Source organism: Rhinatrema bivittatum, chromosome 15 (genome assembly GCF_901001135.1).
Source record: "Rhinatrema bivittatum chromosome 15, aRhiBiv1.1, whole genome shotgun sequence".
Lineage (NCBI taxonomy): Eukaryota > Metazoa > Chordata > Amphibia > Gymnophiona > Rhinatrematidae > Rhinatrema > Rhinatrema bivittatum.
In genome coordinates, this window is record NC_042629.1 from 63,929,917 (window position 1) to 63,956,869 (window position 26,953).

General features: G+C 41.8%; 1 protein-coding gene and 1 long non-coding RNA gene across 5 annotated transcripts in view; one reads left to right on the forward strand and one right to left on the reverse strand.

Annotated features, from left to right (window-relative positions):
- Positions 1-26,953, forward strand: part of LOC115076826 — a 152,256-nt gene that overhangs the window by 22,230 nt on the left and 103,073 nt on the right. For all 4 annotated transcript variants that reach the window (XR_003852876.1, XR_003852873.1, XR_003852875.1 and 1 more), the window contains exon 2: positions 21,708-21,754. This is a non-coding gene — a long non-coding RNA (uncharacterized LOC115076826). The remainder of the gene's footprint in view (positions 1-21,707; positions 21,755-26,953) is intronic.
- The window catches only part of EFHD2 (EF-hand domain family member D2), a 54,404-nt gene continuing 28,734 nt past the window's right edge, over positions 1,284-26,953 (reverse strand). The window contains exons 3-4 of the mRNA XM_029578753.1: positions 9,328-9,462; positions 1,284-3,335 (exon numbers count right to left, since the gene is read on the reverse strand). Coding sequence (XP_029434613.1) covers positions 3,201-3,335; positions 9,328-9,462 — 270 coding nt within the window. The 3' untranslated portion in view covers positions 1,284-3,200. The remainder of the gene's footprint in view (positions 3,336-9,327; positions 9,463-26,953) is intronic.

A 26,953-nucleotide genomic window follows, 5' to 3' on the forward strand; every position in this document is an offset into this window, starting at 1 on the left:
CATGACAAAAGCAAGAAGAAAAACAACAAGGTCTGAAGAAAAAATAAACTCTGAAAATTACAAAATTGTAATTAAATACTTCTCTCAATAAAACTTAATTTTGCTTTGAATACTTGTAGTCCTTCGTTTATTATTAATTTTTTTATTTTTTTTTACACAGTTAATGGAGCTCTCTCTTCAGGGGAATAACAACCTCTCTGGAATATAATAAATAACTGAGCTCCCTTCAGAGGAATTAAACTTCTCTGGAATTGAAGGGGGGAGGGACTGGCCCACCGGTAAATCCCCCTTACCCGGGAATGATAGGGGTCCTTTGGGTGACAAGGCTAACAGACACAGCACCAATTTAAAAAAAAAAAAAAGTGAAACACAAAGTAGATCTAGTCAGAGATCAGCCAGGAACAAAAAAATCCCTTGACTGGAAATAAAAGTAAATTCACTCAGCTGACAAAAGGATCAGGACCGCAGGGGATGTCTTCCTTCACCTGCTGGAGTCAGAGAAATAGTGGAGGATCGCAGGAGGCACCCTGGGATATGGGAGGTTCTTAGAACCTTTCTCTCTGACTCCGCCTGCTGGAAGGGAGACATAACCTAAGGTCTGGACTGATCCTTGGTACAGGGAAATTGCATTTTGTGTCCTGCAGGATTTTTATCCTGTTTGATACAATGTTATTCTTAATATATAGTGCACCTCTCCACCAATTTGAACTGGCCTATCATTTCTATATAATTTGTAGCCTGTTATCAGTGTCCCCCATTGGTTATCCTCTTTCTACCAGGTCATTGAGAAGCATGCCCATTATGACTACAGCTTCATTCAGTTGGATGTATTCCAAACTTTTTTTTTTTAGATTTCTGGCATTCCCATACTGATAATTCAAAGTGTTCAATTGCCTAGCAGCTGAAATTTGTAATACTGAATCATTTGTCTATTTAAATGCACCTGGGCTACTTCTGCCTCCATCGTAGTCTCTTATCTGGATATTCTAACTTCCCCATTAAGCCAGTATGCTTTGAAGATTCTTCACTTTTAACTATGTGCTCCAAAGTGACTGCCTTTTTCCTGTAATGTACTTTAACTGTTCCAGTTAACATGAATTTTAAAAAGTTACTATTGTCTTTACCCAGTCTTCCTCATGGAGTAAAATTGTCTGCAGAAAAGCTCTACTGAATCAGCTATAACAGAGCAAACTCTTTGGAACCATACTATAGTGTCAATAACAAACACAAATATAAGAATATATAATTTTTATTTTATATTATGAAAAAACTGTACCGCTGAATGAAGCATTTTTAATTTATTTATAACAGCAGCTAAAGTAATAAAATAATGGAAGAAATTGCATGTATAGGAACACTTATTTGTTCAGCAATTTAAAAAAAATAAAAACATAATACAACTCTCAACATCCATCAATAAGCTTGTAAGATTTGCTTAAGAGCTATTAAAATAATAAGAGATGACAGGAGAAGAACCAGTTGGTCCAACCCATCTCCCCAATTAATACCTAACTAGGGTTTGCATATTCAGTAGCATAGTTTGAAGCGAGTTTAGACATTGGCCCATATTCTTGCAGTAATCAGGCAAGCAATGAAAATAACTAGGTGTGCAGTAAGGTAACCTTAACCACAGCCCTCTGTGTTGTGGTCTGAGCCTTATAGTACATGTGGGAATGTGTCTTACACATCCCAAAGTGCTTACTGAACTATAAAAACCTTATTCAAATGGGAAAAAAAAAGTTTAAGCAGCCTTTTAGCATGTGCATGGTCATGTGATCTCCATTTATCAATTATAACATCCCACTTTCATATATTACTTCCCACCCACTGATGAACTCGTCAGCTCACATAACACAAATTAGCCATCTTGCCAGGAAGAAATGCAAATTTGTTCTAGTCTATAACAGATGGCCATTAAGAATCAAGGGAGAGTTCAATTCAACTCATAAGAATTATTTCAGAAGAGGTCACAAACCAAAAAGGGACCCAAATCCACCTCCCCAACACTATTTTAATGTTATGAGGGTCAAACTTAACTATGAACTGTTTGAAAATACATTCAATTTCTTATAAGGTTTTGACAGAAAACTAAATTATCTATAGCAGGTATTTTCCTTAGGCAGTGCTGGATGACCATACCCACTTATGTGGCTGATCATCCTACTTGACAACGGAGAAATCACTATTCTACTGAAGGCACAGCCAGCAAGTCCAAGACTTCAGCCAATAACATCTTACTTAAATCAAGGAGGGAAAAGTGATTGCACACCTACTGAACAATAAAAGTCTCCTAACAAATTCTGAGATAGAATCATTTAAGCAGCAGCATTCCTTGAAGAATGAAAATGAAAAAATATATTTTGTATTATTTCTATCTTCCTTTGAGTTGCAACATTTAAGCAATAGTGTGCCCCAAAGGGCATTTTCACAGCAGTTAATGCCATGTCAGATTTCAGTGGCATTAATTGGAAATGCCTGAAATTGAGGTCATTATTGCTGTTCTATACCATTAGGGTCTTAATGTAAAAACCCAAACCCCTAGGATTTAAACAATTCGATCATTTTTGTACAATCGTCCTTACCTTTTGAAATGCTTATCAAATGTAATGGTGGTACTTTCAATCAATCTTTTTTTTCAGTTTTATAAAACCCTCGAGTTAACTTATGTAATTTATCCATCTAACATTTAGCATAGTACATGCAAAAATACAGGAAAAAACTTTGTATTTTGAAAATCTGTGTACTGATCTTATAACTAAAGTATAATTTATAATGGATTTTTAAGATAAGGATTTCTGCACAAACAGTAAATTGGACATTGAAACATACCGTAAATCTCTTCCCAATGCAGCTCATGCATTTGAATATTTCAACATTATGACCACAGCAAAAGAGATAGGAATTCATTACATTTCACTGGAAGCAAACAGCACTTTGTATAGCAAGCATTTAAGCAGAAAGGAATATTTCCAACCTACAAATACTTAATCACAGTGAACATTAATATACTGATAGGAGAAACTAGCCTATTTTTATTGTGAACTTAGTGGAAATGTAAACAATCTTTAGTTTGTGCTTGAAATGAAAATTCCTCCTGCATCACAAAATGCTTTTAAATTGGTCCACTCAACCTTAATCAAAAAACATTCCTGACATTTCAGACTGACTGCTCTACATACTGTAAACGTCCTTGAAATATATTATGGCTTAAATGCAGACTGCAGCTCTTTAAAAGCAGCTTTCCTTTGTTTCTTCTCCTCTGCTTGCTTTTTCTTCTCTTCTTGTTCTGCTTTTATCTCCTCTTCAAATCGATTGGCATCATTAATAGCATGCACCTAAATATTAGTATTTGATAAGGTACGCATTAGTAAAATCATAATTAAAGCCATAAAACCAACTTTACAAGTAGCTATGCTTAATTTACATAATTAAATTGTCTAATTTGCAGATTATATTGTACTAGGGTCTAAAAGTGAACCTCTATAATGCTGCTAGAATAGGCTTTAATCAGTAACCACTTTTTCCTTCATCCATTATGGGTCTCCTACAAGAACAGTGTCACTTTTAGTCACTTGATTCCAACACTGTACCACACCTTACAGAAGTGGCATAACCTTTATCATCAGAGGACAAGCAGGATGGCAGTCCTCACACAAGGATGACATCCGCCGATGAAGCCTGGCATGGAACTTTGATGTCAAAGATTCTAGAGCTTTCAGCATGCTCTACTGAGCATTGCAGCTGTAGTCACCTCCCTACCCCCCAGGCAGAGCCCCTCAATCTTTCTTTTACTGTGGAGCTGTGTGGTCATGGTTCAGCATTACTTTTCCCTCAAAGCTACTGCTGTGATAGTTCTGGAGCTGTTGCAGCTGGTCTTCTAATAGAGCAGTTGGGGTTTTTTTGGTAGATTTGGGGGGGGTATTTTTCTCCTTTTCCGAGTATGCTCTCTGCCAGCCATACAGTGGGTCTAGTGTCCTCTACAGCCTGGCAGAGGTTTTTCTCTTAAATAAGAATGCACCTGCAGCTTATTCTTGTTGCTTTCTCATTTAATTTGTTTGTGCCTTGTGGAACCAGCGATATGCATCCACGTATGGTCCAAGTAGACTTCTAGACTGGAGACTTGCCAAAGTTCTCATCTAGCAGGAGTTCCATAAAGTTTCATCTAACTGCTGGGCTTCATCAGAGGTTCAGACAGAGAAGAAATCTAGGACTGTAACATTCCCATGGGCAGGAGAGCTCATCCTCCCCATGCTTCTGGGAACTTGTCTCCATGGCCTCAAGTTAATTTTTACCTCTGGTGCCTTGTTTGTCAGCTTGCTCTGGCAGTGCAGCCTTCTTGGAAGAGATGGGAGAGAGTGAGAATTAGCTGGGCAATCAGCTTTCCTGCTGCACCATTAGTGCCATGCCTAAAAATGGGTTGCCCATTCACTGATGATCAAATGTTGGAGTATAGCTCAGGAACACTAGGGTTGCTCAGTACAGAGGATGCCCTCAAGTGCCATTCACACTGTTGAACACCACAGATGTCATGCACACTGTTGAGCAGCATGGGCACCGTGGAGTGCTATGAGTGCCATCCACACCGAGAATAATGAGTGCCATGGAGCATAGTCAATGCAGTTAAGCACCAGAGGAGACGCCCTTGAAGGGTGCCACCAAGTGACATGGTGTGTGACATTGTCAAATGCTGTGAGCACTGCCAACATCATAGGGCATCAATACAGTGGAGCGCTGCAGGAACGGTTGACACTAGCAGGAGTCATCTATGCCTCAGAGCACCATGGGCACTGTCAGACACTACCAAAGCTGTCAGCACCATGGAGTGCTTGGGCACCATAAAATGTCCATCTGTCGTCATCACTCTCTGAGAGCTGCTGAATCTAGTGCAAGAGTGTACACCATACCACCACAGCTAGACACAAACAGCTAGAGCAGAGGCCAAAAAAGATGCTTTAAAGCAGGGGTCAGGAACCTTTTTGGCTGAGAGAGCCATAAACGCCACATATTTTAAAATGTAATTCCATGAGAGCCATACAATATGTTTAAAACTAAATACAAGTAAATGTGTGCATTTTATGTAAGATCACACTTTTAAAGTACAATAAGTCTCTGAAAATATTACACCAGGCCTTAAGACACCAATACATCTCCTATTAGGAAAACGGACCAAGTCAGGCTGCTATAGAGTCCTACACAGAAACTACACGCCAGCAGAAAACCTCACCTGAATCACGTGCTGTCCCTCACCTAACATAGAATAAAGAGACCAAAACGCATAACAAGAAGCATGCAGACAAAAACTGAATTGGAAACTGCAACAAGCCAGAGTCTCTGTATGCAGTGTAACAAAGGAAAAAAGAAACATCACACATCCTTATAAAACAAATCAAGAAATATAAAATCATCAGTAGTAAAACTGTACTAACAAAAAGAACATATTTCGAAACAGCTGATGAGTGGAATATCCAATAATTAAAAACTCATATAAAACATTTCCAGATACCAACAAAATATTTCAAAATAGCAGACACAAAGATCCAGTAATGAAAAATAATAAGGATACAAAAATTTTTTTGCTCTGCATACCTGGGAACGTTTGATATCCAGGTGTCCTGAGATTGTTCTGAATTAGCAGGAGGTGGGGTGGTTTGCTTGGAACTTTCTCCTCTCTGTCACATACCAGCGCTCTCTCTCACACTGGCTCTCAATGACACACCTATACACACATGCTCTCAGTCACTCACATATACAAATGTTTTTTCTCTCTCACTTATATAGGCTCTTAATTACACATTTACACACATGCTGTCTATCTTTTCACGCTTACACACACACAGGCTTTCAATCACATAAATACATGCTGTCTTTTTCTCTCACACACAGACTCTCATTCACATGCTTACAAACATGTCCTCTCTTTCTCTCATTTACACACAGGCTCTCAATCACATACTCACATGCTCCCTCACCTAAATCAGCTCTCAATCACACACAGACACACATGGTCTCTCTCTCTCATTTAAACACAGGCTCTCAATCACATACTCACATGCTCCATCACCTAAACCAGCTGTCAATCAGACACAGACACACATGATCTCTCTCTTACTTATACACACAGGCTCTTAATCATACATACACATGATCTCTCTCACACACAAAGGATCTCAATCATACACACATACTCTTTCAAACAAACAGGTTTTCAATTACAAACTTACACATACAGGTTCCCAATGGTAAACTTACATTCATGCTCTCTCTCTCACAGGCAGGATCTCAATCACAGACATACTCTCTTTCACATATACAGGCTCTCAATCATTCACATACATGCAATCTCTCACTCACACACACAGGATCTCAAACACACATGCTTGCTCGCTCATTCACTCTCTCTCTCCCCCCCCCCCCCCCGGGAACTCGCGGCAGCAGCAGCCACCTCCCAACGCTAACCTCCTTCATTTTCAGCCCTCGCGGAGGCGAAGGCGGAGTCCCATCGGCCGCGGTTGAAGATTTTCATTTTCCTCCGAGCCGCGCTGCAGTCTTCTTCCCGCGCAGGCACCCGATGCTCTCCACTTCCTCTTCCGGGCCGCGGGAAGAAGAGAGCACCGGCGTGCTCTCTTCTTCCCGCGGCCCGGAAGAGGAAGTGGAGAGCATCGGGTGCCTGCGCGGGAAGACCCGCGCAGGCACCCGATGACTCCAGCGCTGGCACCCGGCTGACACCCGATGACTCCCGCGCAGGCACCCGGATGACTCCAGTCGGCGTGCTCTCTTCTCCTCCCCCCCGCGGCCCGGAAGAGGAAGTGGTGAGCATCGGGTGCCTGCGCGGAAGAAGAGACCACGCTAGTGTGGTCTCTTCTTCCCGCGCAGGCACCCGATGCTCTCCACTTCCTCTTCCGGGCCGCGGGGGGGGGGGGGGGGGGGGAGGAGAAGAGAGCACGCCGGTGCCGCTGACTCCAGCTGTCCTGCCGCGTTCCGCCCGGGCTGACAGCATTTTAAGCCCGGGCGACGGAGGACCGGGGAGCAGCTGGGTCAGCGGGGAACCGCGAAGTATGGCGACACGTGTCTGCGAGCCAGATGCAGCCCTCAAAAGAGCCATATCTGGCTCGCGAGCCATGGGTTCCCGACCCCTGCTTTAAAGGAAACTCAATCCTGGAGCAGTGCTGCCCTAAACCAGAATTGGGGCCCTTCTGGTGACTACCATAACCATTCCATCTACCTTAGGCAACTGAAACCATCTCTGCATCACATCCTGGGAAATAGAATACGACTTAAAGAGGCTCTTAACTGCTTTGAGACCACTCTCAGAGGCCTCCCACTCTGCCAACACCATCTTTCACCCCTACATGGAGGACACTGGAGGACATCCTGATTTCTCTTAATAAAATTTGGTCCCAAGCGGAAGGATCCTCAACTGCAGGTTCCACAGTCCGAAGACAGGAAACCACCTAATCAGGGATGTAATTTCCCCCCTGTGAAAGAGACAAATTACAGTATCATCCTCTGAGGAAATTTAACCTTCCTCCACTGAGGCCCAACTACCAGGGACTGCAAGATCCTCAGGGTCTCTCAGAAGGGACTCGATCCTAGGAGAAAGTGGATCTATCATCTCCTTGGCCTGCTGAGGGGGGGGGGGGGGGGAAATCGATCCTCAAGATTTCCAGAAGGACCCCCTCCCCTGAGGATTGGTACAGAAGGCCTGATGCAGAAAACAAAAGAACTCTGGGGAAACATCTCCCTAAACATAAGGCTGACCCAAATCTGGTTTGCTAAGAGTCCTGTTCTTTAAAGTCCATGCTAGAGAGTTCCCAAACTCACCCTCCGAATCAGCCCACCGCTGCTGTGGAGTTGGCAAAAAAAAAGGTAAGCTGTGCTAAAATGGCTACCATTCCCACTGAAACTGGCATGGTGTCGAGCCTCCACACCCACAATATCCAAAGCACAAGCCTTCGCCAAGACTTTTTCCCTAATGCAGAGGAGACACATCAGCAGCTGCAGGGACCTGTGAGTACTCCCCCCCCCCCAGCACCTCCCTGGCCCAAGGAATGCAAAGGTCCTGAACATAAATCGGACCACCTGCTCCTTCATGCATGCTAACTACTCCTTGTTTCCCCCTCTCTCCATTGCTGACCACTAGTCTGCACTTAAGGGCCCCTGGAGGAAATAAACTTACCCTGACAAAGCAGCAAGGGCCTGGCCCTATCGAGGATTCTGACAGTCTTGCACAATGCTGCTGCAACTCCTCTAAGTTTTTTTTTGTTTTTGTTTGCGTTTTGTGTGTCAGCGCTTAAAAAGACAGGCAGGAATAAGCCATTAGGAAGAGGTATAGGATGTTGAGAAGGGCAGCAGCACCCAAACAAACCAAAGGAAAATGTTGACTTTTTTTCCCCCCAGGCAAGGCAAGGAGCAGCATCCCTCTCAAGCTCTACACAGTCCTGTCTGGGACTGGGAGCTATCTAAACAGGCTCACACTGCTGGGAGTGCTTTGTGGCCTGGCCCTTCACAAAGTCAAAGATGTTCTGGAAATCCTGCTGCACCACTGAGTCCTACCATCTGCTAAAGGCAGAGAATAGTGTAATTTCTCTGTGCTGCACCACCTATATATAGTGGTGACATCATCACAAAAGTCTGTTCTGCCTCCATCTGCTGGTAGGGGACATAACCCATATATTTGGACTGGACTACTATAGCAGAATGATCATGGAATTTGCATATTTTACATACCTGTTTGGGTACAGGAGGTGGGGCCTGGAAAAAGAACATGCACCAACAGCCCTATGCATCTTTACAATCCAATATTGCTGCCAAAGCCATCAACTTTTAGTAAGAATATGCCCAAGCAGCAGGGAACAGTGGGGGAGAAAGATCTGCTGGTTGTTGGAGGCTGTTGGTCTTTTCTGTGCGTGGTAGGGCCAGGGCCCCAGGCCACCCCCGTGGCTTCAGCTGACACCAGTCCCTCCTTGTAAGGAAGGGGTATTCTTAGCCAGTCTGGAGGTTGGTGGTCAGCATAAAGCTAGTATGTACACCTGCTGACTTCCCCTCTTTTTCCCTTGCCTGGCTCTGTCTTCCTTTCAAGAAAACTGGAGAGGGGGACGGGAAAAGGAATGGAAGATGGCATGGGCAGTGCAAGGGGGAAAAAGTGTACTCTCTACAATCATTCCACCACTGTACATACCCTTTTCCCTAGAGACATGTCTAAGTTTTCCAATGGAGAAAGTGTGACAATGGCCTTTCCCCTAAGTATGCACTTTTCAACTTGGCTTATATTTACATAGAAAACATATATCTAAGGGTTAAGGTGTGGCATCCGGCAATTTTTCTTACTTTGGCCTCAAAAAAACATTTGGCTCCTTTCACACCCTCAGTGAAGACATCAATCTCAGATAATCGTGCTAAAGCATGAAGTCCACTGTCTTCTTGCAGTTGTCCTGCAGCAGCTTTGCGGAAAATCAAGAGAAACTATATGGGGAGAGGAAAAAAAGCATAATTTTCATTTGAAATCTGATGAGTATAAGAATGCTTGAAATGAACCTATGTCTACATGAGAATATATATTTTAATACAACTTATACAATGAGAAATACCTACTTAGCTGATAATTTCCTTTTCTTTAGGGCAGTCAGATGAATCCAGAACAAGTGGGTTATGCATCTCTACCAGCAGATGGAGACAGAGTAAACTGACATCACAGTATATATAATCCTGCAGTGACATCAGCCTGCCAGTATTGTCTTCAAAAGCAACTGTGGACACACTAGCAAAACTTGATTAAACAAATAACGATTTCAACACTCAGCCAACAGGCAACACTGCACTCAGACAAGAATACTACTATTCAGACAAGCCTTCCCATAACACTCGTCCTTGCCTCATCCTCCACGGACCTTCTCTTCCTAAGCTCAGATGCCTAAGCACTTTTTCTTCCGCTGCCTAAGCTATTTAATATATGTATATTAGTTTCATTAAATCTATGGTAACCCTCCGCTAACCTCCCCCCCCTTCCAATCCCTCATTCCTACCCCCTCCCTCGGAATACCTTGTTACCCCAAAAAGCCAACTCTTATCAGTTCTTACCAGTTTTGACACATTACTCCCCATGCTTAAGCTGTATCCAAGTTTTTCTCTCCCCCTGTTCTATATAAGACAACTTTGTCACTGTTTTTATGGTTGCAATGTAAACCGGAGTGATAATTAACTCTGTTATTTGAACTTCGGTATAGAAAAGTTATAAATAAATAAATAAGAATGTATTAACAGTAGTCAAGGGACTGGATTAACACTTACCAGTAATCCCTGTAACACTTAGCCACTGAGGAGGACCATAATGTAACCATTCGGCAGCCAAGGGAGGGAAGCTGGCTTCATCTGACTGTCCTAAAGAAAAGGAAATTATCAGGTAAGTAGTAATTTCTCATTTCTTAGCGTCCAGTCAGATAGATCCTGAACAAGTGGGATGTACATAAGAACTTGCCATAATGGGTCAGACCAAGGGTCCATCACGCCCAGCATCCTATTTCCAACAGTGGCCAATCCAGGCTACAAATACTTGGCAAGTACCCAAAAACTAAGTATATTCCATGCTACTGATACTAGTAATCACTATGCACCAACTAACCTCTTTCCCTTCACTAATAATTCTCCAACATCTGCTGATTCAAGGAAAACCTTGTTTGGTGGTATTTTTTGTACGGTGGCTCTGTTCAAGGATAACCAATTTTTAGTTATCCTTCTCATTCGCCCCGTATATTACTCTTTATTGTTCATGCTTTAATATTTATTTTTCTTTATTCTTTTTTCTTTATCATATTTTCTCCTTTTACTTTTTACTTGTAAAATCCCTTCTCCCTAACTGCTTGTCCGACCCACTGCAGACGGAAGCCGGCGCCCACGCGTACACGCATAGAACAAGAAAAAATATGTCGACACTGTGAACCCCGATTGGACACAGTAGATTTCTCTCCCGCAGCCCCTGAAGCAGGCACATGGTGCCGAAACATGGCCAATGTCGGGCAGGCAGATCCGATCCCATGAGAAGAGACAGAGGCGGCGGCCTTGATAAGTATATGACCATAAGAATAAACAAGTGGGTCGGACAAGCAGTTAGGGAGAAGGGATTTTACAAGTAAAAAGTAAAAAAAGAATAAAGAAAAATAAATATTAAAGCATGAACAATAAAGAGTAATATATGGGGCAAATGAGAAGGATAACTAAAAATTGGTTATCCTTGAACAGAGCCACCGTACAAAAAAATACCACCAAACAACTTATCCAAATCTTTTTTAAACCCGGCTAAACTAACTGCACTAACCACATCCCTTGGCAACAAATTCCAGCGTTTAATTGTGCGTTGATTGAAAAATAATTTTCTCCGATTAGTTTTAAATGTGCTACATGCTAACTTCATGGAGTGGCCCCTAGTTCTTCTATTGTTCGAAAGAGTTCATAACCGATTCACATCTACCCGTTCTGGACCTCTCATGATTTTAAACACCTCTATCATATCCCCCCATAGCCATCTCTTCTCCAAGCTGAAAAGTCCTAACCTCTTTAGTCTTTCCTCATAGGGGAGCTGTTCCATCCCCTTTATCATTTTGGTCACCCTTCTCGGTACCTTCTCCATCACAACTATATCTTTCTTGAGATGCGGAGACCAGAATTATACACAGTATTCAAGGTACGGTCTCACCATGGAGCGACAGAGGCATTATTGACATTCTAATAATTCCTAACATTGTTTGCTTTTTTGACTGCCGCAGCACACTGAACAGATGATTTCAATGTGTTATCCACTAGGACGCCTAGATCTCTTTCTTGGGTGGTAGCACCCAATATGGAACTAACATTGTGTAACTATAGCATCACCTTGCACTTATCACATTAGATTTCATCTGCCATTTCGATGCCCAATTTTCCAGTCTCACAAGGTCTTCCTGCAATTTATCACAATCTGTTTGTGATTTAACTACTCTGAACAATTTTGTATCATCTGCAAATTTGATTACCTCACTCATCATATTTCTTTCCAGATCATTTATAAATATAATGAAAAGTAAGGGTTCCAATACAGATCCCTGAGGCATTCCACTGCCCACTCCCTTCCACTGAGAAAATTGTCCATTTAATCCTACTCTCTGTTTCCTGTTTCTGGAATTTTAGCCAGTTTGTAATCCACGAAAGGACATTGCCACCTATCCCATGACTTTTTAACTTTTCCTAGAAGCCTCTCATGAGGAGCTTTGTCAAACGCCTTCTGAAAATCCAAATACACATCTACCCATTCACCAGGCTTATTGAAATCAGAGGAAGAAAGTTCTCCCTGAGCATTCAAACAGCGCTGGCAAAGTCAGCAGGCACTCCTAGCTGAGATGCCCAAATATGACAGGCAGTACAAAGAGAAAGGCACTTTGGTGTCTTAGATATAGGTGCCATTAGGTCGACAGTGAACTGATCAGGGACTGGAGGCATGTCTTAAAAAAGAAAATAGTTTAAAGGCATCCAAAATGTAAGCTTCTGACACCTAGGCGTCCCTAGGAGAGGTGGTGTAAAAAATTAAGCGCACAACAACGCTCAACTTGTACATATAGATAAGCGGACAGCTACTAAGGTGCCACTTAACTTGGATGCACAGACTACTAGGCCTGCCTAAGTGTCCAAAAACTGGACGCATACCTAGATACACCCCGAACAGACAATCCTGTAGAGGGCAGCCTAAAAAAAAGTGCGTGAAACGCAGTTGAGGCCCACCATGCGGCACACAGCGAAAAAGCCTCAGAGCGTGGCCTAGCCTACAAAGGCTACTCAACCCGCCAGGCTGCTCAAGACCCTCGACCTCCCACAGAACAGGATGAATGTTGGAACGGCACGCCGGGCATGGAGATCAGGGAAGGAGGAAGCCATATACCAAAAAACCTCTCCTCCGTATTTTTTTTTTTTTTAAACTTCCCTGGCCAAGTACAGAGATGGTCTCCGGCTGCAGGGGAAGAGGGCATATGCCATCACTGCCACGCTCGGCTTCCTGCACCCGCTGCCTTTCAGTTGCTTAATAGCTAAGTCCACACTGGCTGAAAAACCAGCTACCAGACCAAGGCACTCATCTGAGGGACCACAGAAATCACTTCAGGAATTCTCAACTGGGGGAGGGACCTTTTGATATCACCGCAGGAGAGCAGGGCAAATTTATTTTCCTTATTTCTCTTTTCAAATCGAAGCAATCCCCAGAAGGGAGATGCACATCCACCATCTGCTGGAGATAGAGAATACTGGCAGGCTAATATCACTGCAGGGGTATACATATACCGTGACGTCAGTTTACACCATCTCAATCTGCTGGTAGAGGTGCATAACCCACTTGGTTCTGGATTCATCTGACTGGATGCTAGGAAAATACAAAATTAGAGAAATTACTGATCTGAAAGGGCACGTCTACATCTCATTACTTCTGGATCCATATTAAAGTAATTTGTCTCCAATTTCCTTTTCTACCATATAACACTACGTTTTACAGTTCTCTCTCATTAAAAACACACTTCCCATTTCCCCCAGATGTAAAAAAAATTAACTTCACAACATATTTATCATAACAAGCAAAAATTCACAACAGCTGTATCTTTTGTGTTTGTCGATCCTATTTGTTTTATGGTGCCTATATGTTTTTATGCTGCTGCTTTGCTTATACTGCTGTGATCCACCATAATCTTGTAGAATGAGTGGAATACAAATACTGTAAATAAATAAATTGTTAGTAAGAGGAGCTGTATAACAATACAGATGTAACTAAAATCTCTCCATTTGGTCTCCAAATATACAAGTATTTTGAAGCGCACAAATCTGCATTTAGAAATATGCATAGAATGTGCTTCAAATTTCTAATCCGAGACAATTCACACTGTTTTATGCACCTCTACCAGCAGATGGAGCAAAGCCGATGTCTCTGTATATATATATATATTTATTTATTTATTTATTTTTAGATTTTTATATACCGGTGTTCCTGTATTAAAATACAGATCACATCGGTTTACATTGAAACATAAAAATTACGCCAAGATATATATATATATATATATATATATATATATGTATACCCTTGCACTGACATCAGCCCACCAGTATTCTCTGCAAAAGCCAACTGTGTACAACTAATACATGATCATAACTATTAAAGACAACCATTCAAACAGTCAGACAAGGAGTGTAATATTACTAATATAGGGACTGGATCTGACACTTACCAGTATTAGCCAGAAACGCAGCCATTCAGGAGGACAATAGCACCATCATCTGGTGGCTAACACTGGGAAGGTGGATTAACCCGTCTTTATTAAAGAAAAGGTAATCATCAGGTAAGTAATTTCTCCTCTCTTAGCATTCAGACTGGTTAATCCAAACCAATGGAATGTACAAAAGCTACTCACGAACAGGCCAAAGGCTGCCCATGGTCCAATCAACACTGCACGCGTGAAGGCTGCGGCCTCCTGGGCTTGCACCTCCAGGCGGAAATGCTTGGAAAAGGTGTGTAAGGAGGACCATGTCGCAGCTTGGCAAAACTTGACAGGAGACAATTAAATCGCCACCTATAACACTTCTTTGAGCCTTTGTGGAATAAACCCTAACCTGGCAACAGCTGTTCAGTATCCACATATGCAGCTGTGATAGCCTGCTAGATTAAGGAGGTTATCATAGCCTGTGATGCTGACTCACCCTGTTTACTTCCACTCAGGAAGCCAGTCAGTCTTCCTGAGTGGTTTAGAAATCTCCAATTCCTCATGGTAATCTGCTTGACACCCAAGGTCTGTAACAGGCGATATTCATCCACATCTCTCCCTGTCCAGAGTCGGCAGGGAAACTAATTCAAGTGAAAATCCGAAACCACACTCAGCAAAACGGACTGAACAGTTCACAGCTGGATTGGCCTGGGAATCACTCACAGAAATAATTCCCGGCAAGAGAGCCCGCAGTTTGGAAACTCTACGCAAAGAACACCAACCTCTAGTAAGTAATCTCAAGGAGAGGCTATGCAGTGGTCAAAAGGTGGGACCTGCCAGAAATCCAGAACCAGATGAAGACTAAGGACACAGGCAACCGCAAGGGGGGACGAAGATGCTTCACTCCTTTCAAAAACTGGGCCACAACAGGATGGGCCGACAAGGGTTCACCATTCACTTGACCTCTGAATAGGCAAGAGTCGCCACCTGTACCTTCAAGTAATTAAGCCCTTAAAAAACCCAACCTGCAAAAATCCAAACTGAGTGGGATTATAACCAAACTAGGATGAATCCCTCGTTCCTCACACTAAGCCTCAAACTCGCCAAACACGAACATAGGCTAAGGACGTGAATAACTCATACTCAAAGCAGGGTGGAAATCACAGCAGTAGACTAGCCACGTTTCAGCCCTCTCAATGGCCGCACCATAAGACAAAAATCAAATCTTATCTTCAAGAATAATAGGCCCCTGTTGTAGCAGATCCCTGTGGACTGGTTAGAGAGGAGATTCCACCAGAAGCCTCTGCAGATCTGCATACCACAACCTCCTGGGCCAATCTGGCACCACCAGAACTACCAACCCCATGTCTCTCTCTATTTATTTATTTAACATTTTTATATACCGAAATTCATGTAGCAATGTTACATATTTCAGTTTACATTATAATGTTAAAAACACGCATGAAAGAGTGCGATTACATCGAACAGGTAGATGAAACTTGGATCAAGAAACTTGGGAAAAAATAAAATAAAAATAAGATAAAAGCGAATACAGTGTTACTAAACAGAAATGAAAATTAATACTGACACCTGGCAAAGTGTCTTGGTGTACATGTTTGGATAAAAGAAGGGAGATTATCGGTATGGATGAAAAGCTTGTTCGAATAGCCAAGTTTTGAGTCTCTTTTTAAAGGTGATTGGGCAAGGTTCTTTCCGGAGTTCTGGAGTTAGAGAGTTCCACTGCGCAGGGCCCACTGTCAACAGAGAGCGTTTATTTAATGAAGTTTTGATGGGTGGGACGAGAAGAGTATCTCTATATGCTGTTCTCACCGGTCTGGAGGTTGTATGTGGATGCAAAGGGATATTGAGATCCAGTGGATTGAGCTTGTGTATAGATTTGTGTATGATTGTTAGTACTTTGTAAGAGATTCTGAACTTGATAGGAAGCCAGTGAAGGTTTCTTAAGATGGGGGTGATATGATTTCCTTTGTTATACTTTGTTAGAATCCTGGCTGAAGCGTTTTGAAGCATTTATAAAGGTTTTATGGAGTTAGCTGGGAGGCCGAGTAGGAGGGAATTACAATAGTCAATTTTTGAGAAAATGATTGCTTGTAGAACAGGCCGGTAGTCTTGGAAGTGGAGGAGCGGTCTGAGTCGTTTCAGGACTTGCAGTTTATAGAATCCATCCTTGGTGGTATTATTTATAAATCTTTTTAGGTTTAATTGATTGTCCATGATGACTCCGAGGTTTCTGACTTGAGTGGAGAGGGAATGTTGGCTAATAGGGAATAAGTTAGACATAGAATAGTTACTGTCCTGTGAAACGAGGAGTAATTCGGTTTTATTGGAATTAAGGATTAGGTTAAGGCTCATGAGCAGGTTGTTGATGGCTTGGGGGCAGTTGTTCCAGAGATCTAGTGTTTTTTGTATAGATTCCGTAACCGGGATGAATATTTGCACGTCATCTGTGTAGATGTAATGGATTAGTTTTAGATTGGAGAGGAGATGGCAGAGCGGTAATAGATAAATGTTGAAGAGTGTAGGGGATAAAGATGAGCCTTGAGGGACTCCCAGAGAGGAGCGGACTGGTTGTGATTCATAATTGTTTAACCTTGTAGAATCTGTTTTGTAGAAAAGATTTGAACCAGCTGAGAACAGTTCCTTTTATGCCGATGTCAGATAGCCGATCCAGAAGTGTTGAGTGGTTTACCATGTCAAAAGCGGCAGATAGGTCGAGGAGAATGAGGAGTCCAGGTTGCTTATTATCTAGGTTCAATAGTATTGTGTCTGTTAGAGAGATTAAGAGAGTTTTTGTATTTTGGGTTTTTCGGAAGCCGAACTGAGAAGGGGATAGTATTTTGTTATCCTCTAGGTACTCTCTTAAACCAAATCATTCTGCTCAACACGGGCCACAGGGAAAAGGCATATAAAAGCTTGCTGTCCAGCCACTCCTGCACAAGGACATCAATTCCCAAAAACTTCAGATCTCTCCTGCAACTGAAGAAGTGAGGAACCTTCACATTGTGTGATGTTGCTAGCAAGTCTAGAAATGGGAGGCCCCAGCTTCATTTGACAAGTCCCATTCTTCTGGATCCAGATTCTACTGAGAAAGTCAGCTCTTAGCATGCATAATTTTACGCAAGGAATTTAAATGGGATTCTGCATTGGCTCAGACATGGAATCAGCACCCCCAGCATCTTCAGTGCCTGGCGATCCAAGCTAGCAACTCATCTCTATGAAAGAAATGCAACATTGTTCTATACAGCTTCAACCCCAGAGGAATTTCCCATCCTTCAGGGTCACCTTCATCACCCGTGCCATCTGGGTCCCTACCAGCATCCCCCGCTTACCTGCGGCACCAGGCATGCGGGGGATCCGTAGTTTGCAATCCTGAACTCTTAGGCCTACAACGCAGTGACTGAGCAAAGCCTGCGAGAGGGACCTAGCCAAAAGGTTGCTCAACCCGACAAGCTGTTTCATGACTGACTTGCGCACAGAAAAGCATGTGAACACCACCAACCAGGAGGCATTGGTCCTGAGCCCACTGAGTTGCTTTCCCCACTGACAAACCAGTTAGGGGAGCCCCAAAACCAGGCAAAACCTCTGACAGGTCCCCCTTTGGTTCCATTCCCACATCATGCTGGGAAGGGCGGGCAGGCTCAGTAAAAATAGCCAGAGAACTCTCCCTGAGCCTCCAAGAGGTGCTGACAAATTAGGGGGGATGCCAAGCTGAGATGCCTGAATATGGCAAGTAGCACAAAGGTAAATACCCGCTAGAAGCTTGCTCCCAAATTGTCTGCACACCTATACAAGTGAGCTTGGACAGGGCACCCAAAAACAAGGTCTGTCCAATAAGCGCACACTACAGATGCCCAAAATTTAGGTGCATAACATAGTCCAGGTAGGCATCCACCTGAGAGCCTGAGTGCACACCCGGGTGTGCAAATGCAAACTGACAGCAGACACTTTCGCAGCAGTCTCGTATGTAGAAAAGCGCATGAACACTGCTGTGGCCTACCATGCGGCATCTAAGCAAAACCTGAGAGCGGGGCCTAGCCAAAAGGTTGCTCAACCTGCCAAGATTCCCCAAGCTCCCTTGGAAGTGGGAATGGACTTCAGACCAGAAGGGAAATGGAAACCTTTACTTTTTTTTTTTTTAAAACACTATTTACCTGAGCTCAGCCCATACCAGCCGAGTATACAATTTGTCTCCAGCTGTGAGGGCAGAGGACAAAGGCCTTCACTGCCGTGTTCGGCTTCTCTACAGCTAAGTCCATGCCGGAAAAGCAGCTAATCGGACCGAGGCACTCTGAGGGAGGGACCTTAAGGTATCACCACAGGAGAGTGGGGCAAATTAATTTCATTTTCTCCTTTTTTTTATTTTTTAAAGCAATCCCCAGTAGGGAGATTTTTGTCCATCTGCTGGAGACGAAGAATATTGGCATGCTGTCCGTGCAGGGATATATATACTGTGATGTCAGCTCCATTTCCATCTGCTGGTAGAGGTGCATAACCCACTGGTATGAATTAATCTGTCTGAACTCTAAGAAAAGTTGCCTTTTTCACATAGATAATAGTGATGTTTGACGACAAACAGCTTAAATTCCTTAACTAGTAAATTCTGTAGAAGTATGTTTTGTCAACAATCAAAATTTATCCTTCTTCTAGTGAAGTACCTGAATGTTATCCATTTCAAAGTGTCTGAAATGCCAAACATAAATCAAATCAAAAACATTTTACTATCATTCGGTGTACCTTATGGCTCCATTCTGGGCTCTCTTCTTTCTTGCTACACTTTCTTCCTCTGTGCTCTCATCACCTCCCATGTACCACTTTTATATTGACTCCCAGATCTACCTCTCTACACTGGAAACAAACATAGAAATGATGGCAGAAAAGGACCAAATGGTCCATCCAGTCTGCCCAACAAGCTTGTGGTATCATCTACTGTGCTGTACAGGTTATCCAATGCTTATCAGTTTCCCACACTGTAAAAGTAAGGGCCCTCTTTGATTACTGTTTGAATCCAAATCCCCATTATGCCTTGCCGTTGAAACAGAAAGCAATGTGAGTCGCATCAAAGATTCAGTCTTATTAGTTAAGGGTAGTAACTGCCACATCAGCAAGTTACTCCCATTCTTGTTTCCCCAGACCATAAAAGTTGAGGGTCCTCGTCGGTCGCTGTGCGAATCCAATTGCCCTTTTCCCCCTGCCATTGAAACAGAGAGCAATGTTGGAGTTGCATCAACAGTATCAAGGCTTATTGGTTAAGGGTAGTAACTGCCACACCAGCAAGTTACTCCATGCACTCTTTTCTTCATTTCCATCCTTTAGTGATTCCACATTGTTTATCCCATGCCCTTTTGAATTATTTCACTGTTTTGGTTTTCACCACCTCCTCCAAAAGGGTATTCCAGGCATCCACCACCCTTCTCTGTGAAAAAATATTTTCTGATGTTGGTTCTGAGACGTCCTCCCTGGAATTTCATTTCATGACCCCTAGTTCTGCTGATTTCTTTCCAAAGGAAAAGGTTTGACATTTGTACATCATTAAAATCTTTCAGGTATCTGAAGGCCTGAATCATATCACCCCGTGCCTCCTCTCTTCCAGGGTATACATATTCATATCCTTCGTCTCTCCTCATAGGTTTGTCTGGACTGCCTCCATCCTGTCTATATCACTTTTGAAAAGGGCTCCAGAACTGAACACAATACTCCAGGTGAGGCTTCATCATGTACCTGTACAAGGGCATCACCACCTTCATTTCTTACTGGTTACTCCTCTCTCTATGCAGCCCAGCATTCTTCTGGCTTTAGCTATCTATTGCCTTGTCACACTGCTTCACCATCTTCAGATTGCCAGAGACTATCACCCCTCTTGGTCCAGGCACATCAGCGTTCCCGGTCCCAATACCAATCCTTGTGGCATTCCACTTAACAGCTCTCTTCAAAGTAGGTTCCATTTACCATTACATGCAATTTCCTATCAAGTCAACCAGTTTGTAATCCATTCCACCACCTTGGCGCTCACTCAAAAGCTTCTTATTTTGTTCACAAGCCTATGTGGGACGGTATTAAACGTTTTGCAGAAATCAGAGTAGATTATGTTGAGTGCTCTTGCTCGAACCAATTCTCTAGTCACCCAATCAAAAAAAAAAAAAAAATCAGATATGTCTGACAGGACCTTCTTCTGGTGAACCCAAGCCCATTGTTCAGCATGATTGACAGTCACCTGGATGCTCTGATACCACCGTAAAAACTTACCATAGCCAAGACAGAACTTCTTGTTTTCCCTTCCAAAGCCTCTTCCCCCTTCTGTATCTGTGGATGTTATTCAACATCCCAGTTCCCTTGGCCTGTAACCTTAGGTTCATCTTTGATACCCCTCTCTCCTTTATGCACATCCAAAACACTTAAAACTTCTCTTTCCTATATCACCACTAAAATCCATACCTTCCTAGTGGATAACACATTGAAATCATTGGTTCAGTGTGTTGCAGCAGTCAAAAAAGCAAACAATGTTGGGAATTATTAGAAAGGGAATGTTGAATAAAACGGAAAATGTCATAATGCCTCTATCGCTCCATGGTGAAGACCACACCTTGAATACTGTGTACAATTCTGGTCACTGCATCTCAAAAAAAGTTGCGATGGAGAAGGTACAGAGAAGGGCAATCGAAATGATAAAGGGGATAGAACAGCTCCCCTATGAGGAAAGGCTAAAGAGGTTAGGGCTGTTCAGCTTGGAGAAGAGAAGGCTGAGGGGGGATATGATAGGTGTTTAAAATCATGAGAAGTCTAGAAGTCTATAGTTTCAAAAACCCTCAAACCACAAATTGTCAAAGTTTCAACATGTAGTATAAAAATATATATCAAACATATCACACATACCTAATCTAACATTCTACCCCACATTCATTCCAGACAGATAAAACCTTTTTAATAGATGGTATCTCTAACAAGAGATGACCCAAACTATTGTACATAAGAAATTACCATACTGGGTCAGACCAAGGGTCCATCAAGCCCAGCATACTGTCTCCAACAGTGGCCAATCCAGGCCATAAGAATCTGGCAAGTACCCAAAAAGTCTATCCCATGTTACTGTTGCTACTAATAGCAGTGGCTATTTTCTAAGTCAACTTAATTAATAGCAGGTAATGGACTTCTCCTCCAAGAACTTATCCAAACCTTTTTTAAACCCAGCTACACTAACTGCACTAACCACATCCTCTGGCAACAAATTCCAGAGCTTCATTGTGTTGAATGAAAGAATTTTCTCCAATTAGTTTTAAATGTGCTACTTGCTAACTTCATAGAGTGCCCCCTAGTCCTTCTATTATCAGAGAGTAAATATATTAAACATTCCCTTGGACTGACCCAGTATAGTTCTTTATACTGAAAAATTGTAAAAATTTGGTAATGTCAAAAATTAAACTGAAATATGTAATAAAAGTGTTTGATATTGTTTAGATTGAGTTCCTTGATTTATTTTTGTAGGAAACCCATCTTTCTAATGAAGATTCTAAAATTTTGAATGAGATCAGGTAAGAAGTGTTTTCTCTTCTTATTCTATGAGACAAAGGGGGTTGTCATTTTGTTTAATAAAAATATACCTTTTAAGATTGATAAGACAGTAGTAGAACCAGAAGGCAGATTTGTTTTTGTCAGGCATAATAGAAAATATTTGCTGGGAGTATTTATGCTCTGAATGTATATTGCCAGGCTCTCTTTTCACAGATAGTTACTATTGTGGGTCAATATTTAAATCATAGTTATTCTTGGGTGAGAATTTAATCTTGTAAAGGATAACACTGATGCTAAACCTCTAAGACAAGAAGAAAGCCTGAAAGAGAATGGGCTTCATTCTAAATGAAAGAACTGCAATTAGACCTTAAGAAGAATATTACATCCAGAGGAACAAAATTCTTTTTACACTCTGCTCCTCATGCTTCTATTGTCAATCTTCAGAGAAGAGCTGATATTGGTTCAATATAGATATCTGATCATGCTCCTGTTTCTGCAGTTGGAAGAGAGCCCTCAGGCATCTAGAATGGTGATTAAAACCTATCTGCAAGATAAGTGACAAGTTTTTGAGTTAAATGATTCTCCAGATTTAATAAGGGCAACAGTGAAGACAGTGATGAGAGCTGAAAATAATTTATGTGGCACATAAAGTTAGAGATGCTAAATACTAAGAATATCTACACAGTCATTAGAGGCTAAACAAAAGCCTATTAGATCTATGGATACGGAGCACAGGGAGTTACTAGAATATGAAACAAACTGAATATTACATCAAAAGGTGTTGAGAGCAATTCAGAGATTTAGAGCTAAAATGTTTAGATACACTAATAAACATTCTTAACTAGGCTTGTTAAACTCACAACCTAGACACTATGTAACCAGCATGAAAAATCCACAAGGGACAACAATTTTCATGGCTATTGCAATTTGTACTCTTGAACATCTAATTCCTGATGCATATAGAGAATTCTTATCACACATTTATGTTATCCCAATCATCACAACAAAAGGCAGGATTGGCTGTACCTACTATGACAATTGAGACTGACTTTTCTATAAGAAAGTTGAAACTGGGCAAGGCCCATGATTTGGATGGTCTAAGTGCAAAATTCTGTAAGATTTTGTGGGCCAAGATACTTGATTTATTGAAACTGGTCTATGATCAATCTTCCCTTCAAGGTAGATTCCGTTCAGAATTTAATCAAGCTTTGATTACTGTATTTCCCAAAAGATCTAAGCTAGAGAGTTACAGACCATATGAAAATTTTAGCTTCTATCTTAGCTAGCAGGATGAGTGGGATCCTTTCTAACCTGTTTTTTTCCTGATCAAGTAGGATTTGTTAGGGGTAGACATGAAATATGTAATCTATGTAAGTTGGTTCATGAATTATAGGATAAAAATCACTTAGACACGCCTTGGTAAGTTTGGATGGAAAAAAAAAAGCCTTTGATAAGGTTCAGTTTAGCTAGATGTTTTGGATTTTAGAGACATTTGGTTTACAAGTTTCCTTCACTCAGTGGATTCACTACAAGACTGATTATTAAAGGCCAAATATCTGGTGCTTTTGATTTATTATGGGGTACCAGACAAGGATGCCTTTATCTTGTTTGTTATGCTCTGATTGTAAAGCCCCTGGCTCTTAGACTGAAGTCAAATCCTCAGACAAATTTCACTTAAGGTCTGTTGAACAACATACCTTGCTTTTTGCTATTTATTTATTTTTATTGCCAAGCCTTCTGAATCCCTAGTGGTTGTTTTACAGATTGTCAATGATTTTGGTAGATTCGCAGATTTAAAGGTTTTACTAATTTAGAGGCACTTCCTTTAGAGGATTCTTTCCCAGCAAATTCACCATTTGTGAGCTGCTTCGAGGTAGAGCACGGGATATACGATTTTTAAAATAAATACATAAATTAATTGGTAGGTTAGTTTTCCACTACAGTGGGTATCTTATTTAACATATCTTGGGTTAAAATTTTCATCTCAGATTCCTGATGTACATTAAATATTACACTCTTGAGAGCTTTCAAGATCATATGTGAACCTGATTGAACTTCCTTTTCCCTATGTGGGAGGTCTGGGTTATTTTAAATAGCATTACCTAAACTGCTTTACAGATTGCAGATACTGACCTCTTGGCTTCCACATAAAGATGCTATTACATTAAAATCATTACTTTCAAGCTTTACTTGGAAAGTTAAATCTAGGCTAATTAGCTATCAGTCTTTGATGAATGATAATCTCTGGGAGGTTTAACTTTGCCAGATTTTCAGTTTTATAATGCTGCATGACAGGTATGTTTTGGATGGGAATGGCTTAATGGGGGAATTTAGATAGTGTATTCCTGAAATGGTAGCTGCAATTAGTCTGCATTCTCCATGGAATGCATTATATCCATAAAAGTCTAAAATGCCTCCTGTTTTAAAAACATGTTTACTACAGTCAAGAAAGCTGTCATTGGTGGGGTATTTCATGGATGAGCTTGGAAATTCTATCATGGGTGGGTAATTTGGATTTCCCTTGTGGTATGAATAATCGTGTTTTTCATGCCTGGTAAGATCTAAGAGTAAAAAGAATCTCAAGTCTTTATTATATTCTCAGGACACTGTTCTTTTAAACAATTAAAAATAGACTTTAAAGTACCTAATCATTTTGATGCTCATTGTGGATTAGAAAACAATGTCCTGGTATATTTCACCTGGGGACTCGGGTTTTTAATAGAAATGTTTGGTTCTAGAAATAATAGGATTGCCTTCTGCTACAAAATGAGATTTGAAAAACCTACGGCTGTTATAACAAATGTTCTCTTCAATGGAATAGAGAAATGGGTGCTAATGTCTCTGTAATGACTGTTGATGACTTTGAAAAGTTATGTGGTAATTTAAGTATTGTATATCAGGTAGGGGTGTGCATTCGTTTTGAACGCATATGTAAAACGCAACGTAATTTTTTTTTTTTAACTTAAAAAAGTGATGAGGCGAAAACGATCGGATTTCCAACTTATTCAACATAGCTATGTTGAATACGTTGGAAATCGCGATTGTTGATCCTAAATAAAAATTTAAACCTCTCACCCTCCTTAGTCCCCCCCCCCAAGACTTACCAAAACTCCCTGGTGGTCGAGCGGGGAGTCAGGACGCCATTTCTGTATTCCTTTGCGAGGAGCACGTGACGTCGGCGTCACGTGCTCCTCGCAAAGGAATACAGAAATGGCGTCCTGACTCCCCGCTCGACCACCAGGGAGTTTTGGTAAGTCTTGGGGGGGGAGATTAAGGAGGGTGAGGGGTTTAAATTTTTATTTAGGGAATCGGTGCACGTATGGACAGACTCAACTTATAGAATTCTACATATGTCCAAATTGACCGAAATTGACCCCCCCTTTTGACTTATGGACTTATGAACATAAACTTTTTGTCTGCACATCCCTAATATCAGGTGATCATAAATTCCAAGATTTTTCATAGAAGTCATTTTGATACAGCCACAATTTTTCAAATGGGTCTCATGAATTCATCTTTAGGTACTAAATGTTTTACAATGGAAGGGATCTTAACCCATAATTTCTTATATGTTAAATTGTATGATTACTGGGATGCTGAACTCTCTCTTTTGGCAAAGGAGATCAATGATAAGCCAACTTTTACTGGGGAAATATTACTATTGGGTTCTATGGATTGAGCATCTGAAATGTATTCAAGTTGCTATCTTAGCAAAATTAGGTATGTTTTGGATTAAACAAGCTTGCATTAGTTAACGTTAGATTGGATGTCACTGGAAAAATTAGATGCTAAGTTTCTGCAGAAAATTCTCAAAGATTACAAAAAGGCATGGGGAGAGTTTTACCTTTTTGTACTTTTATAGTAAGCGCAACTGCTTACCTGTAACAGGTGTTCTCCTAGGAAAGCAGGATGATAGTCCTCACAGATTGGTGACATCTTCAGATGGAGCCCGGCATGGAAATTTTTGTCAGTTTCTAGAAGCTTTGACTGGCACACTGAGCAGCCCAGCATGCCACTATCTGCACATCCATGCAAGGTCCCCCTTCAGTCTCGGAACATAGAAAAAGTGAGTGAAAATAAAATAACGAAATGAAGAAGAAAATCAATTCCGCGGGGTAGTGAGCAGGTTTCCTGAGGACTAATATCCTGCGGTCTTGGGAGAACACCTGTTACAGGTAAGCAACTGTGCTTTCTTCAAGGACAAGCAATATGGTAGTCCTCACAGATGGATGAATACCAAGCTCCAGGCTGTTCTTGGCAACATCTCAGGTCAACAGGTACCGAACAAGGTGCCAATGGGCATAAACACAACTGAGGTACTGTTAGATGGTGGGGAAACAGCTTTGTTTCATCTTCCAGGGGGCTCTGGTAGGAATAGTTGGGTTTAAGTTTGGAAGAGTGAGTAGGATAGATTGGCCGAATTTACCGGTCTTGTCGACCATTCTTGTCAAAGCAGTAATGGGCAACCAATATGTGTAGGGAGCTCCACGTCACAGCCCTACAGATTTTGACAATGGGGACCACCCATACGTGGGCCACCAACGCCGCCATAGCCCTCACAGAGTGAGCTTTAACTGTACCGTCTAGATGCAGACCTGATTGTGTATAGCAGAATGAGATGCATTCTGCTAACCAGTTAGATAAGGTCTGTTTGCCCTCTGCAACCCCCATTCTGTTCTTGTCAAATGATATGAACAGTTGGATGGACTGTCTATGGCCTGATGAGCATTCTAAATAGAAGGCCAGAGCCCTTTTGCAATCCAACATATATAGAGCCTGTTCTTTGTGGGAATGAGGCCTCGGAAAAAAAGGTGGGCAACAAAATGGATCTATTGATTTGAAACTCAAGTCATGACCTTCGGCAGGAACTTAGGATACATACACAGGACCACACAATCGTGAAAGAATTTCGTGTAGGGTGGGAACATAACCAAGACCTGAAGCTTGCTTACCCTACGAGCTGAAGTAACCACCACCAGGAAAAGGACTTTTTAGGTGAGGAATTTTAGCTCACAGGAGCACATAGGCTCAAAAGGTGGACACATGAGAGGCATCAAGATGATGGTGAGATCCCAGGAGACAACAGGAGGCTGCAGAGGGGGCTGTAGCTGAATTAAGCCCCGCATAAAGTGACCTACTATGGGCTGAACAGAGATGAATGCACCAGCTACCCCACTATGGTAAGCACTGTCCACACTCAAATGGACCCTGACCAAGGT